This window comes from the organism of the source record quoted next, unplaced genomic scaffold, assembly GCF_019419815.1.
Source record: "Pyrus x bretschneideri cultivar Hongxiangsu unplaced genomic scaffold, Pyrus_bretschneideri_v1 Contig25, whole genome shotgun sequence".
NCBI lineage: Eukaryota > Viridiplantae > Streptophyta > Magnoliopsida > Rosales > Rosaceae > Pyrus > Pyrus x bretschneideri.
Window position 1 is genome coordinate 974,687 of NW_025999557.1, and position 15,755 is coordinate 990,441.

General features: G+C 35.7%; 2 protein-coding genes across 4 annotated transcripts; both read right to left on the reverse strand.

Annotated features, from left to right (window-relative positions):
* Positions 1 to 4,300: 4,300 nt before the first annotated feature.
* On the reverse strand, positions 4,301 to 6,272 carry LOC103932943 (early nodulin-like protein 2). Its single transcript, XM_009342597.3, has 2 exons — positions 6,013 to 6,272; positions 4,301 to 5,382 (listed from the first exon to the last, which is right to left on the reverse strand). The coding sequence occupies exons 1-2, from the start codon at positions 6,188 to 6,190 to the stop codon at positions 4,520 to 4,522; spliced, it is 1,041 nt and encodes a 346-aa protein (XP_009340872.1). The 5' UTR covers positions 6,191 to 6,272; the 3' UTR covers positions 4,301 to 4,519.
* Positions 6,273 to 7,422: 1,150 nt separating this feature from the next.
* On the reverse strand, positions 7,423 to 14,465 carry LOC103932915 (GTPase-activating protein GYP1-like). Of its 3 annotated transcripts, XM_048586727.1 has the most exons (11): positions 14,224 to 14,462; positions 13,009 to 13,159; positions 12,716 to 12,899; positions 11,830 to 11,900; positions 10,948 to 11,085; positions 10,773 to 10,864; positions 9,421 to 9,692; positions 8,736 to 8,821; positions 8,508 to 8,609; positions 7,658 to 7,827; positions 7,423 to 7,526 (listed from the first exon to the last, which is right to left on the reverse strand). In XM_048586727.1, exons 1-10 carry the CDS (start codon positions 14,334 to 14,336, stop codon positions 7,666 to 7,668), a joined length of 1,371 nt encoding a protein of 456 aa, XP_048442684.1. In that variant the 5' UTR covers positions 14,337 to 14,462; the 3' UTR covers positions 7,423 to 7,526; positions 7,658 to 7,665. The 3 variants fall into 3 exon arrangements, with proteins under 3 accessions (XP_048442684.1, XP_009340845.1, XP_048442685.1); XM_009342570.3 differs by having other exon boundaries at positions 7,423 to 7,827; XM_048586728.1 differs by lacking the exon at positions 7,423 to 7,526 and having other exon boundaries at positions 7,767 to 7,893; positions 14,224 to 14,465.
* Positions 14,466 to 15,755: the final 1,290 nt, after the last annotated feature.

Sequence of the window (15,755 nt, forward strand, 5' to 3'; positions counted from 1 at the left end):
TAGGAATTGGATCCTCTTCTCAGCACAAGTTCAGGATCCTTCTGATCAACCCACGTGAGATGTTAAATTTTGATCCAACGATTACAATTATTATAATTTTTAAAAGAATCTTCTGTTTATAACTGTTAAATCAAAATCAAACGAATTACGTGGATTGATCAAAAAGATCCTGAGCACAAGCTCAGAAGAGGATCCAATTCCGATTGACTACTAATATGTGGGTTTGAATAGAAATTTAAGGAGTCAGTCAACTCTTGATTAGTCCAAGTCTCTTGTAACATCCTCTCTTCCGGCAAAAGTTCACATTAACATTAAGCTCCTAATACTAATCTAATTTCAACAAAAGGACAACTAAACTCTCTTCTTCCATAATGAATTATTACGCCCGAAATAGACCACTCCACTAATCTCATCCACGTGAAATTTCGTGTGCGGTTTCTTTCATACTTTAACATACTTTAAATCTGTGCTCTACCTTCAGTTTGAACAAAGTGCAAAAAGTCGACATATATTTCTTTTTTCAATATACATTAACCTAGTGAAATATTCAATTTAATTCAATACTAAGCATCAAACAAGACCTAATAAGGTCTTTTACCAGAATCCGGTTCCTCTTTGGATCCTGTTTGTATGGACTCTGAGGATCCATCAATCATGTCCGTTTATCGGTATATCATGCGGTTATAAATTATTTTAAATAAAAAATTAAACACAAAGAGTACTTGATAAAAATTGATAGCACGATGTATGATAAACAGACACAATTTACGAATCTCTAGAATCCTCACCAAAAGGATTTGGAGAGGATCCGGATTCCTTTTACTAATCTAATTTCACGAAAGGACAAATGGATTCTCTCAAAGGATTTGGATCCTCTCCGAGGCAATTGATTGGGATTCTCTTGATCAATGTTAGCAACGGTTACAAATAGGAAACCTTCTAAAAATTATAATAATTATAATTGTTGGATAAAAATCTAACAATCTACGAACACTGATCAGGAGTATCCGACCAGTTGCCTCTCGGAGATGATTCAAATCCTCTCTCAAATACACAATTTTGAAGCTTTATCAATATTGGTTGGAAGAAACATTTAACATCACTTAATTGATAAAGTTAGTCCCATCGTCCCAGGTGTCATATGCATTGAGGAACATGTCATCGGTTGTCATCTCTACAGATGGACTAGTCTGTGGACATATGTAGAGCTCGACTCCCCGTCACATCTTTCTTGTATTTTTCTTGCCGACAAAAGCAAATCGATCGCACTTGTCCGCAGATTCATCACCTATCTATTCCATGAAAATGAAGGCCTAAGTTAGGATAATCTATGTTTTAAGGCCTCAAGCAGAAGGATAATCTAGAAGGCTTATTTTTCTAAATTATTGATTTAAATTACATAATAAATAAGATTTTTTTTTTCTTTCTGTTTAGCGATTTAGTTTAAAAGTAATGCTACACTTTTGTAATTTTTTATATTATATTTGTATAATCATCCTAATGGAAGCAGGACTCATTGACACATGGATTACATTTCTTCTAGAAAGAGTAATTCAAATATAGTATGAAAAATATAGATATACTAGCTTTTTTATTAGCTTAATGAGTACGTGTATATAACATGATAAAGTATTTATCGAAAAATATTGCAAACGACAGATATGACTGGTCATGTAATGAATATAAATCACACAAGCTACAAGTTTCTTACAATAGCATCATGTTTTATATAAAAGTGTATTCAATCGGATTGTAAAGAATTTTTATGGAGTTATAAATTCATATAGACTTTGAGTTGTATATCCCATGAAATCAAATTGCGACCACATATTCCTAAACTTTTAAAGAAAACTAATGAAAAAAATTTGAAATTTTTGAGTTTTAATAATAAAGATAAAATAAATGGTAGAGTGAATAGAACCAGGATTGACTTTTTAATGTAAAAATATGATTTTTCATTAAAATAAATAGTACCGTAAACTTTCCGTTAGAACTCTCAAATTTTTATAGACTCATTTGAATTCATGATTAAATATATCCGAGTTTTTGGTGGACTTTTATTAACTCCTTCGGATTGAATTCACTATCATCTTGTCAGACTTCAGTTATATCGAAGAAAGAAGGCGTCAAACTTCAATCCATTTGTGCGGTTCCATTTATTGATTTTCCACGAACGAAGGGACGGTCGCTCACTGCTTTAAATCAATTTATAATATAATACTCGACCATTTTTAGTTTTTAAAAATTAAAATTTAAAATCTTGTTTGGTAAATAATTTTTATTTTTATTTTTTTTCAAATTAAAAATTAAAAAAGTGAAAACTCTCAATTCAAATTGTTATTATTCGACAAAATTTCAATTTTTAATTTTTATAGATAGAAAAATAAAACTTAAAAACAAAATAATTATCGAATTGCGACTTAATAACAAATTAGCTTCCAGTCAATGGTGAGGTTCGGTAGTCCCAACATCCAGAGCCACACATACAAATTTGAATGCCCTCACAAACACGGAGGCAGATTGTTTGCCCTCTTGTTTGGGTACCCTTTCTATCTCTTCCTATTTGTGCAGTCACGGTTAAACAACGTCAACATTTTATATTTCTATTGTTTTTTGTTTTATTATCTCAATAAAAAAATCAATATAAAATATTAACGTGGCTTAACGTAATCGCATAAAATAGAAAGGGATGGAAATGACTTCCAAACAGGAGGGCAGACAATCTCCCTCCCACAAACAATTGTAGGGACGAAAATCAAATATGAAATGAGTAGTGCTCATTATATTTGATAGGTCCCCCTCCCTCCCCTTCCCTGAGGCTATTCGTCTGAGGTTTAATTAATTGCAGATAGACACATAACAAAGATTTTATTCTGTTTCAGTATAGAAATTCTGAATTTTTTTAACTGTTAAATATTTGATTTTTTATTATGATTTTAATAAAAAATTTCACGGTTAAAAAGTTTAAGTTCAAAGTATCAAATACTCCGAAGCATTATAAGAAATTAAACATAATACCCAGCAAAAAGAAGCGAAGAGAAAACTAAGAGATATAAACCCTAAACCCTAGTTCAAGCAATTGTGACTCTTAAATATTTAGAAAACTAGTATATAATTAAGAAACAAAGTTGAAAAATCAACCAAACCAACTTTTGATTTTTGTTTTTGGTCAATTCTTGACCGACTCATGCATTCTTGTGAAGATTAGTATCTCAAGTGCTGTACACGTGTACTTGGTCAATGTGTATGGTCAAAATTGCGATCCATTTTTTGTTCAAAATAAAAAAATAAAAAAATAAAAAAAGAAAAATTTCGTGATCCATTTTATTTATATTCTTCAATTAGCACTACTATTTATGCATGTGGCGCGGAGGGTTGAATAACTTTAGTAGATAATTACAAATTTACCACTTAAAATGCATGTAGCGAGTATTCATGCAGCTCTACCCACCGACTTAAATCTAATAGAAAACCAAAATTACAACGTGATTGGCTAGCATTAGTATGTATTTAGCAAATCATCGTGTGCTTGTGGTTACAAAGTAAGGTAAAATTCTTCATAGTTTTTCCAAATTCAGAAAGGATGGATAACCATGTCGGTTGTTCCTTTTTTTTTGAACTTAAATTTTTTTTTTTTTTAAAAAACACAAATCATCATCTAACAGTGGAGATGATCATAATTATATTGAATAAAATAATATAAGTATAGTAGCCAAATTTCAGTTACAGCAGCACTACGAATAAAATAAAGAATAATACTTGCATTCTTTTGGAGAAATGAACTTGTTTCTCTATTCACAAACAACGAATCTTCACCGGATAATTTCATAATCGGAACTCTTCAATTTTATAATCTTCATTTGAAGATTATCCTTATAAAAATTATTCACATCAGAGATGATAATTATCTAAATGTATCAAATAAATTTATAATGTAAATACCAAATAACATATTTATGACGGTTAATCTATTTGATAGATATGAATAATTAAATGATATATAACTCAAATAATTTTTGTAAAGATGATTCTCAAATAAAGATTAAAAAATTAAATGGTTCTTATAATGAAATTTTTATCGTGAAGATACGTAAATTGCAATTAAACGATTCTAATAATGAAATTTTTACCACGAAGATACGTAGATGGTCCTTTTCAAAGTTAAATCACGAAGTCATTGCATCACAGGAGTCGAAGAAAATATTGAATATGGAAAACAACAAAAGGGTTATGCGGAAAATGAATTGATCAAGTTTTACTTTGAAGGGTTAAAAAAAAAAAAAAACCAAAATCATATCGATAATTCTATAATAAATCATATTATTAAACTAGGATAAACAAATACGAATTAACCCGACCGAAACAAATTCTCTGTTGAGTTCTAAGGTATAAAATGAAAAATGATAGAAAATTAACTAATTAACAAAACATCCCCCAATAAATCATCAAATTAAATAAACCCCTCACACTATCTTTATTTATTTATTCCCCCGTAATTTCAACCCTGCACAAATCCATTTCATGAGAGCGCCACACTGACCAGAACAACAGCCAAAGACACCAACACAATCGAAGGATCCGCTACTCCACGTAACGCTCCATTATTTGACGGGGGAGTCGCTTCCTGGGACCCTGGTGGCGGAGAAGTAACACTTCCCGGCGGGCCCGCAGGCTGGCCGGATGGAGTAGGTGTAGCCCCCCCAGGCACGCCAGATGGGGTAGGTGCGGCCCCCTCCGGAGGCGGTGCGGGTGGAGAAGTAACACTTCCCTGAGGTGTGGGCCCCCCAGGCACGCCAGATGGAGTAGGTGCGGGCCCCTCCGTAGGCGGTGCGGGTGGAGAAGTAGTTGGAGTATAGCCTGACGCCGGAGCTGGCACCGGAGATGATGTTGGAGTGTTGGTTGACGGAGCTGGAACCGGAGAGGTTGACGGCGACGGCGACGGTTGTGATGACCCTGGCCCTGGTGAAGCAGATGGAGGAGTTGTAATCACTGGTGATGGAGATAGAGAGACCGGGCCTCCAGCAGCTGGGGGTAGCCCGGGCCCTTGTGGTGGGGACGCAGCAGGAGGGTGGTAGGGCTGCGGAGGAGCGGTAGGGCTAGTAGGAGTGGTAGGGCCAGGGCCAGGAGCGGTAGGGCTAGTAGTAGGAGGAGGGAGGACTGGTGGCTTGGGGTGCCTCGGGGCCAAGACAATAACAAGAAGCTTCTGACCCTTTTGACAATTACCATTTTGGCCACTGATAAAGTAGAAAGGTCCAGACCTATCGAGGGTGAAGTCTGAGTCGCCACCGTCGAGTTTCTGAATAGGGTTTTGGGTGTTGCAGCTGAAGTAGTCGTCTTTGTTCACGACGAGCACCGAGTCTGACCCCTTCTTGTACTTGAAATCTGTATGTGTACACGTGGCATGAGGAAACAAAACTTAGCAACAATACCGACCTGAAATATAGCTAGGTGGATCTCTTGGATAATATATTTTTCTCTTTTATTTAAATCTTTTTGTTTGTTTGTGAATAATCCATTTATTTAATTTAATCAGCTAACTAGAAAAAATTGATGTATGACCCAAGATTTTTCATGTATTATGTGTTGATGTTGTGAAACCAAAGTAATTAGATTTTTCATGTTTAATGTGTTCCTATTACGATGTTCTTTAAGGTTAGAGGATTAGAAACGCGATATAACTTTTGTACAATTCTATTCCGTTTTTGAATTCTCAATCTGGATGACGAAAATAAACAGCGTTATGTATAAGAAAAATACGTGCGGAAATTATTTTTCTTACGACAAGAAGTAATGTTATTCATATCATATTTTTATATCTCTTTGTATGGTATCTGACTTGAACAGTTCAGATCAAATGTCATCTAAGATGGTATGAAAATGTGGTATAAAAACATGATATGAATACCATTACTCAAAACAAAAACATCAGCAATGATCCAAACTAAAAGATACACAAATCATAAGTGAAAATATTTATAGAGAGAGAGAGAGAGAGAGAGAGAGAGATCTTACGTAGTGTGTCATTGATGTTGAACCTGTTTCTCTCAGCCCAGAGGCTGTAGCTCTGAGAAGGGTTCACAACCCACCCATCTTTCCCACCAACATAGAATTTGTATCCTTCTATGGATGACAAACACAAGCAAAAGAACACCAACAAGATTTGAAGCCAAACAAATCTCCCAAACTCCATGAGAGAAATTAAGAATTGATCAACAAGATCAAAACAAAACAAAACACACAGGTCAAACAGTAACAATATAAACTGTGACCCAATATATGTATTTTGTTTCCAAATATATAGGGACCGAAGGCGATGGAAATCGAGAAGCACAAACAGCAAAGATGATCTGCAATTTAGGAAGAAAAAGGCAGAGACGTTCTAGAGAGAGAGAGAGAGAGAGAAGCTGGGAATGGGATGAGTTAGAGAAAGAGTGGCATGCTTATAAGGGCAAATGAGGGATTATATTACCGTTGCAGGAGCAAGGCTCTTTATGCGTGGCAATATGATACGGCTACGTACGTTTAACGTGTTGGCTGCCGTTGATTTTTCTCCCTTAATTGGTTTACGCGTGGCATAATCCTACCGACTTAACGGTTTTATTCGGGGGAATTTAATGTAATGGGTTGCCAAGGCCCAAGGTGATGACTGATGAGGATTACTGTAATTTGATTTGTAATTTGCTACGCAACTTTCCTTTAAAAACCCTAAAAATACAAAAGGTTCCAATGTCAAATTGGCAATCTAATTAAGTATATTCTTAATTGCGAATTGACAATCTAACAATGTAACATGACAGACTGTCGACAACAAAAAAATTATTGCTCAGTTTTTTTTTATTTTTTTTATGAACCATTTTACCCGTTTTATATAAGTGTCGATGTATACAAAATTCGAATATAGACATAAATAAATATATTTTGACAACCATATGTTTCCTTAAATTGTATCCCGGAGGTTGAAACTTTCCCTAATTTCCTCCAATTTTTCAATTTGGAATCTATCAAATATAAAAAGCTACAAGTGTCAAGGGTGAGGTGGTAGTTCAATATTTGTGTATAAATAGAAATAAAGATAAATGTGTTGTGTGTTTAACATTTTTGTTTAAATTAGCATCCCTAACCTCCAGACGGTGCACACACACAAAGCAAATGACAAAGAAAAAGATAATTAGTGTAGGGTTGGATGTGAGTTAGATGCAATTTTGTTAATTACCTAAATTACCTCAAAGAGTATGATTTATGAGGGCTCGTTTGGAAAGTGATTCTAAGACAGTCAGAATCACTTTTGGGATGAGGTGCTTCTCCATAAAATCACATAAATCACTTCGATTTTATCTATATGGGAGGTGCTTCCCCTCAAAAGTGATTCTAGCCCTTCCAATATCACTCCCAAACGAGCCCTGAGTACCTTCGGAGCTCAGGTAGCAAAGAACCAATGTTTCCCTCAGCTCCATCCAATAAAATAAAATCATACAAAGTGATTCATCCTTCTTCCTCCACTGCTCAAATGCAAAATCTACAGACACCTGATACATAATACGAGCAACGGTCGACACCATAGGAGAAAACAATTGTAGAAACCCACATTAAGAACAAAGAAACGGAAAACTACGATAAAAGAAAATTCCAGAGTCGTCGATAGATGGTGGAATATTACATTTGTGTTTAGCTGGCCAAATGTCTGGGAGAGCTTTTGAACATACTGTGCCACATGAAAGCTCTTGACAGCACCATCTCGAGCTCTTGGTGAGTCCAGTTATGCGTCGGAAGGTGTTGAAGAAACATTACCAACTCTTGGAAATCAAGCTTCTGAAGCTCTTCTGACCACTGTATATCAGATCATAGAGGATTTCAGTTACTGACTTCAACTCCGTTACAGAAGAACAATTTAAGCTGAAAATATAACCAACGAACACAGAAAATAGTCTTTCTGATTATCTGCTGTCAAATTTACTCAAGCACAAGAACATAGTAAACAGTGTAACACATAGCGCATTTAATTTGAATCCCAATTTATTAAGGTTTTTAATGAAATGGCATTTTTATCGCCAATCAAATCTTTTTACCTTTTTCAAACTCCAAAAAACAATTTAAAAAGTTAAAAAGAAGAACCACCACGGCCAGTTGGCGATGACACTAAAAAAAACACAATGGAAGGCAGTTTCCATGCAAAGTAATCGACATTTAAACTTAAACGGCAAGCAAGGCTGAAAGAATGCATTTATGTTTATTATATGTGTTAAATGAAGAGCAATCGACAGTCTATTTCTTCAGTGTTGAACATGCTGCATGAAAAAGATCTTTACCCTTATATAAAGAGTCAAGGTTATCACAAACGGTGATTTGTTTCCATAAGTAGAGCTATCAAACATGGTAGCCTTCCGACCCCCCAACATTTACCAAACGGACAGAGATAAAGACAAATAAATCAACACCAACATTTCCTCATCACAGGCTCACAGCTACTACATCCAAACACGTAACCAAGGAAATAGATTCTATCTTACCGTTAGAAGAAAACTGGCAAATATATACACAAGGAAATCTGGCAATGCATCTCCTTCGGCTAGGTATGTATCCCACAGACGTGAAATAAGATTGAAAGGAATCTAAAAGGAGAAAGGAAAAAAAATTCCATTAGCCATGCAATAAATTACAGTAGGTTCGCATTGTCCCGTGCACAAAAACAGAGGAAACACACATCAAGTACATAGAAGAGATCTGTAGAAGCAAACCTCGCGTATTAGAAGACAGTTGAACCACCGAAAAGCAAATTGAAGAAATTCGAGCCCTTGCTCCTCCACATGTCTAGATACAGGTTCTAATGCAGAAAAAAAAAAGAAAACTAATGAATATACACATGAAGTTTGAAAAAAATAAACAAAAAGAATATACACATGAAGGATAGCAGAATTTTGACATGTTTCTTGCATCCCAGAGCATAGGCATATGCCATCTTCTGAAGATATTACATGAAAGTTTGTAAAGTATACAAGCAAAAAGTATGCAAGCAAAAGTTGGTCTTTCCTTCAACAATACCAACCACATAAAATATATTCTTTCAATGACTCACATTTAACAACCTTTCGCTACAATATGATGTGCAAATGTGCAACACCATTTTATTGCATCAGATGGGGATTTAAAAGAACTGAAATGCAATACACACCACTTCTTCATGGAATTATAATATATAGGAAGTCCAAATATACATAAAGACTCCATATGTCAGCCAGCAAGCATCTCTAGGTTGCTATATGCAAGTCCAAATATGCATAAAGAAAAGCAAAGAGAATTCCATATTGAAAATTATGCCAGAGAAGAATTTATTAAAATGGGTCTAGCAAAATTAAAATCAGTTTAAGCACACTGCACATATTTGTAAGAATCAGAAAACAGAAGCAAAAAAGTGGGGGTTACCATCAATCCGCCTGACCACTTCCTTTAGTTTAAACACAAGCCTCTGAATTCCCGGCTGAGCAAAAGTGTAATGATCTTGCATACCTTCAAGTAAATTTGATAGGCACCAATAGCAGTCAGCCTCTATATTAGATATTTTATCAGGAGACAGATCAGAGATCGACCAATTATCCACACTCCCCTCCAAGTATTCTGACAAGAAAACAACTAGAAAAGGAGTAACAAGATCATTTATTCCCTGAACATATCCACTTGCAGGATGTCGAATGGCCCTGAAAGACACAAGGAGAAGTACCTTAAGAAGATATAACTAATAACCATACGAATTACATAATTAAAAATTAAAATAAAATGATGGCATCTTGATATCATACTCCATATCTACATGATTTGTCCCTATTTTTAAATCTAAACTGTTGGAATCCAACAACAGCTAAGAAAATTAAATAGAAACAATTCTCTCAGTTGGAGGAAACAACAGGAAACATGTTTCACATAAATGAGGCCTAATCTCAGTAGGGACTTACCATGGAGGACACAAGTTTCACATAGTCTAAACTTCTCAGTTAGAGGAAACAACTGGAAAACAAGTTTCACATAAACAACGGTATAGAAGAGCTTTATCACTATTCTCTATTTCTCCCTGCATGGTCCAAATCTCAGTAGAGACCTACCATCAAAATACCATGAAATGAACGTGGACACTTGAATCATTCTGATCAACATTACTAAATAACAGTGAAGGTGTAGCTATGTATGTATAGCTAAGTGACAATAACAATTTGAGATTCATGCCCATGCCAGCCCTCTTAATGCACAAATGTTAAGAACACCAAACCTACCAGGTTATTGCAGAGAACATGTACATATGAACTTAAACAAGTCGCTATCAACTTGACACCACTATCCCAAACAGTTTAGAGCTATAACTACTTTGGTAAAACCAATAGAGCAATTACAAATGTTTTCAAGTCTGACTGGTACTAAAAGCCTCTAAACTTAGAGCTGTTAAAGCATTATTGGTATGGACATGGGCTGGTTTTTGAGACTGATGCACGGCACTAAACAGCACGATAATTTAGAGACATATCATATCTCACTGTTCCATATTGTGAGCTACTACATAATCAGCGAGGGTCTAATGAGCCAAAGCCTTTTTTATGAACCCTACAACTAAGACAATTGCTCTGGAATTCCTAGATCAATAAACCTATTAAATTTTACACTTTTGTTTTTAGGAACCAGCAGGTCCAGTAGATGCAACTTAGAACAGCCAGTAAGAGTTTGCATGAGAGCATTTGATGTAAAAAACAAGCCAACAATGACTAGTAATTTAAGATATAGTATTTAACCAGGTATAAAGGATGCGCTCCAAGGATTTCTGGACTTGCTCCTGCTGAAAAAAAGATACATCTGGCACAGTTCTTGGGCAATCAACAGCAATCTAATATGGTCAAAAAAGATAATAGTCAAATCCAAGAACAAGGTATTAGCACTAAGTTGGCAATTGTTTAACATATAAAACACCTGACGAAGCATGTTTATCTCATCATCTGAACGCTCAGTATCCGGAATATCATAGTACTGAGAAACACAGTCAAGATACTCAAGGCGCTTCCTTCTTAGAACTCCCTCCCTTCTATCTGAATTAGATGGTGCATATCCCTGTTGTCAGTTCATATTTTAATTTCAAACAAGCCACAACATTTACAAGATAAATGCAATCCAGTTTATCAAAATAGCAAATAAAACAAGACCTTTTTCTAAGGTGATGGTATCTTCAAATGCATGCTTTAGGACTTCCACTCCAATTACAGAAAACAAACACCATAACTCACAAGGAAAAAAGTGGATTGATAAGCTTAATGACACAGTAACACAAGCATAAGACCTTAGGTACCAAGCCTGGGATGCACATTGGACACCATGGACACCACTGAAAGAACTAGGCACCCTTGACCAGCTAAAGGCAGCAATGGTTTTTAACTTGCGGTGAACAAAACGTGTAGAATACAAAAAGAAAAGACAGTAAATAATCTACAGGGACATATGGAGAGAACCTAGCTGCTTCCCTCTCACAAGGTGAGCACAAAACCAATGGCTTCTGTCTGATTCCACTTTAGGCAGCTTTGGAAGCAATTTCAATCAGGCCTTTTACAAGCCTATTATATAAAATTGAAGCCAAAGTACTGTACATAGTAATGAACTAACCCCACCCAAAACTTCTCCTTCCTCTAATAGGCAAACAGGCAATAATTCTATATTTGCAGCAACTACCATAGTTAAATATCTTATTCTAAAGAAAAAAAAACATGGTTAAATATCTGTGGTTGATTATTAGTGCATTGGATAACAAATCCAAAAAATGTCATAGTGCTTTTAGAAGAAGAATCGAAACATAGAGCTTACCAAAAGAAGCCTCCATATGTCGGGCCGCATATATGGCGGTATGCCACTCCAAGCCAACTCACGCAACTTCTCTACATAACAATTCAAGATTCAATTTGAAAGGAAATGAAAAGAAAGGAAAGATCCAAAATTCAATTAGTGCAAAAGAGAAACTTGGGGTGGTAACAGATTTATCAGAGTGACCTAGGCTACAAGAATGAAATGCCTGATCATAGCAGTAACAATAACACGTGTGAAAGTTTAGATTTCAAATCACTGAGGATGCCCACTAAATGATGAAAGGACTACACAAAATTTTGGCGTGAAAAGCAACAAACAATACCCCAGGGTAATGTTTATTTCTCTCCTTATGATAGTTGTGAAGAACAGGGATCAGATTAGGTTTTCGGAGCACTGGTCGATAGAGGGGAATCTCCTTTGTGTGCACATTTTCCACATCTGTATGGACTGCCCAACTCTCATAGTACCAATTGCCAATAAGTCTTATATCTCCCTTCCGGACTCTCTTTGGCATGCAGCTGTTTCTTAAGTCTCTGCTTCATTTAAATGTTTTGCAATATCAATTTGAGATGCTATATGACGTTGCATGAGTTCCTAGGAGCTATAGTTTAGAGTCTGTATAGATCACTTCAATTTTCAGGTTGATAGCTTGTCACTACGTTTCTTTCTGTGCTTAAATCGTATCAGAAAACACTTTTGTTTTTCATAATAAAAAGATTAAATTTAATTAGAATAACAGATTCTAACTAGTAATCTGAGCACCACCCAGAACATACTCAGAAAAGAAACATTTTAGCTTTACATAATCAGACTTTGATGAATATAGTGGAAGGGGAGAAGAAAAGCAGGGGAGGGGAATTTAAAGAGAAACAAAGTCCTTAAGTACCTAATATCACTGTTGTCCCTGAAAGAACCTTTGTGAACTTCATAACTCTTGCAGAATCAGTAGCTCTAGCTCCCATGGTGGATTTCTGAGCTCCTTTGGAAATATTCTCAACGTTTGAGGTTGATGATGTTAACTTATTTGAATTTGCATTATTGCTGGGCTTGCCTAGACCCTCACCGTCTTCCTATTGTAGAAGTAAAAGTACTAGTTACATTTCAGTTAACCAATTATTGCAAATGGATTTATATGTTTACTTTTCAAGCTCATTAGACTAAAGGGAGATAAAAAGAAACCTCCAAGGCTCTGCGATCACTTGTTTCAGCATCATTGAATGATAAGCTCCTTTCGTAATTTGGTAAGGGCACTTGTAATTTTGAAGGATCCAGCAGGTTTGACCTCCTAGTCAGTAAGACTTTACCGGGAATACTACGACCTTTGAGCAACCTAGATATCAGGACAATATGATCAAAGCAAAAAATAATCAGATGTTGAACTTATATTATAAACAACAGATCTTATTTAGATCAACATTTAGTAACTGAAGTACACAACAGAATCTAAAGAATTGTGGACAAGCTACCAGAAGAGACATAGGTTACTTCAGTTTGTGACCTTAAACTACACATAACCCAGTATTTATCATAACTGTTGACACGAACATTGAACTGAAAGGAGTCGTTTTGTCATAACTGTTGACACGGACATTGAACTCCAAACAATGGAGATATCTGATAGAACATTATATAATGCAACGACGGAAAGGAGTCATTTTGTCAGATAGCTCGGACAATCTAACGCAAAGTGGATCTTATCAAGATTGGGACAGTGCCAGACTGGGACAGGGTTAATGAATAATACGCAAGAACTTTCATCACACTTACCGTTATAAGTTTATTGACATATAACGAATCAGACTATCTTCCACACTGAACGATGGCAGTATTGGTTCAATCTAAGTAGCCTAGAGAACATGCTTGCTAGTCTTTCGAAAACATCCAGTAAAAACCAAATCTAGCGTCACCAATTTTCAGCTAAATGACATTAACTTGAGGTTAACACATAACAAAATCGACAGCCAAATGAACTAAAAAGAAAGGTAAGAAACAGATATAAAATGTGAATCACATATTCCCTCAAAATTCAACAAGTCACTTCTGTTTTCCTACATTTTCCAATCTAAGCACAGAGATCTCCAAATCACACTAATTTTCTCACTGATTTCGCATCGAACACATCGAAATGAACAAAACCCACATTGATTTTTTCAACCAACTCTCAGAATTTGAGAAATCAAAATTCAAAAGCTATGCTTTTTACATGTTGGGACCAATTCCAATCCCCAATGCAATGCATCAGAGTCATTAACGAGTGAAAAATTGCCTCCTAATTATTACAATTCAATATTTAATATTCAAAGACGATGCTTTCTGCAAATGGGTATTCAAATCTGAGGAAAATCACAACCAAAAATCATCAAGAAGTTAATAAAAATACGAAAAAAAAATTACCCTTGAACATTTCTGAGGGTTTGGTTGAATCTGGAATCTGGGGTTGAGATGGCGCTTTCTTTCCTGGAGTGGTTTTCTTCTCTGTCGGAGCTCTGATTGCTCTTCTTGTTCATGGCTGTTGCTCTACAACGACCATGCTGTTTTCTTCCTCTTGTTTTTTTCGGTGCTTGTTTTTGTTGCTTCTCTGTCTCTCTCTAAAGAAGAACAGGTGGGAAAACAACAAAAAAATTGCAAAAATACAAGAAATAGAAGTCTCTAACCTTTTTTTTCCCTTTATTTTTCTGTGTGCTGTGCTATAATAATGGTTTTAAGATTATTATAACACCTTACTTGAATTTCTGATAATTGTTCTCCGAGTTTGTCTATTGTAAATAACATTTAGTTCTTCGTGAAAAATGTGACATCCCACATCGCTCAGGGGAGTGATTCTTATATGTATATTTTCATCCCTACCTAGCACGAGGCTTTTTGGGAGCTCACTGGCTTCGGATTCCATGGGAACTCCGAAGTTAAGCGAGTAGCGCGCGAGAGCACTTCCAGAATGGGTGACCCATCAGGAAGTTCTCGTGTGAGTTCCCAGAAACAAAACCGTGACGGTGTGCTGGGGGCACAAAACGGACAATATTGTGCTACAGTAGAGTCGGGCCAGGAAAGTGGTCCCGCCTGGGGCGGGATGTGACAATTTGGTATCAGAGCCTAACCTTGGTTGTGGTGTGCCGACGAGGAAGTCGGGCCCCTAAGGGGGGTGGATTGTGACACCCTACATTGCCCAGGGGAGTGATCCTTATATGTATATTCTCATCCCTACCTAGCACGAGGCATTTTGGGAGAGCACTGGCTTTGGGTTCTATGGGAACTCCGAAGTTAAGCGATGGGTGACCCATCGAGAAATTCTCGTGTGAGTGCTACAGTATCTGTCATATCCTCGTTAAATTTCATATGAACGACCACGTAACTATCTAAGGAATCACTTATATCAATATTCATTGTCAGAAACCAATGTGAAAAGTTATACTAATCTCAAAAAACATTTTAGGTAAAAAGACTATTTTTTGGAATCAAACATTTTATCTTTCAAAATATTATGCATATTCAACGGCTTTGGGTTACAATAAAATTTTACAGAAATGATCTTCAAGTGATAATTTAATAAATTATTAGTTAAATTATTAAAGAATATTGTGAAGTGACCTAGGCAAGTGAAGTGATAATTTAATAACCTATATAATTTCCTTAAGATAATATAACAAATGACTTTTCTACTTTCGAAAATAAAAAATAATATTAAATCAAAGGTTTAGTTGATTTTTAACAGACGAAACTCGTACCATCTAATTTAATTTCTTTCAGAATTAAAGGTGTTCTCATGGGGTTGGATCTGTTTTTCTATTAAAGCCTCATTTTGGTGTTTAATATCAATTCGAAATAACTCTCTAGATTTAATCTGTTTAGAGAAGAACTGAACATCAATTTCCAAATATCGTCAAAGTTTAATGCAAAAGATAATTCATTATGAAAGAAATTTATCCCTC

What these genes read in the sequence shown, in the direction of transcription:
- LOC103932943 (XM_009342597.3), bottom strand. Translation starts at nt 6,190, where the DNA reads ATGGAGTTTGGGAGATTTGTTTGGCTTCAAATCTTGTTGGTGTTCTTT. An exon ending in CAACATCAATGACACACTAC is followed by an intron (nt 5,383 to 6,012) that starts GTAAGATCTCTC and finishes GTACACATACAG; the next exon opens with ATTTCAAGTACAAGAAGGGG.
- LOC103932915 (XM_048586727.1), bottom strand. Translation starts at nt 14,336, where the DNA reads ATGAACAAGAAGAGCAATCAGAGCTCCGACAGAGAAGAAAACCACTCC. An exon ending in GTGATCGCAGAGCCTTGGAG is followed by an intron (nt 12,900 to 13,008) that starts GTTTCTTTTTAT and finishes CTTCTACAATAG; the next exon opens with GAAGACGGTGAGGGTCTAGG. An exon ending in AGTGGTCAGGCGGATTGATG is followed by an intron (nt 8,822 to 9,420) that starts GTAACCCCCACT and finishes TTTCTGCATTAG; the next exon opens with AACCTGTATCTAGACATGTG.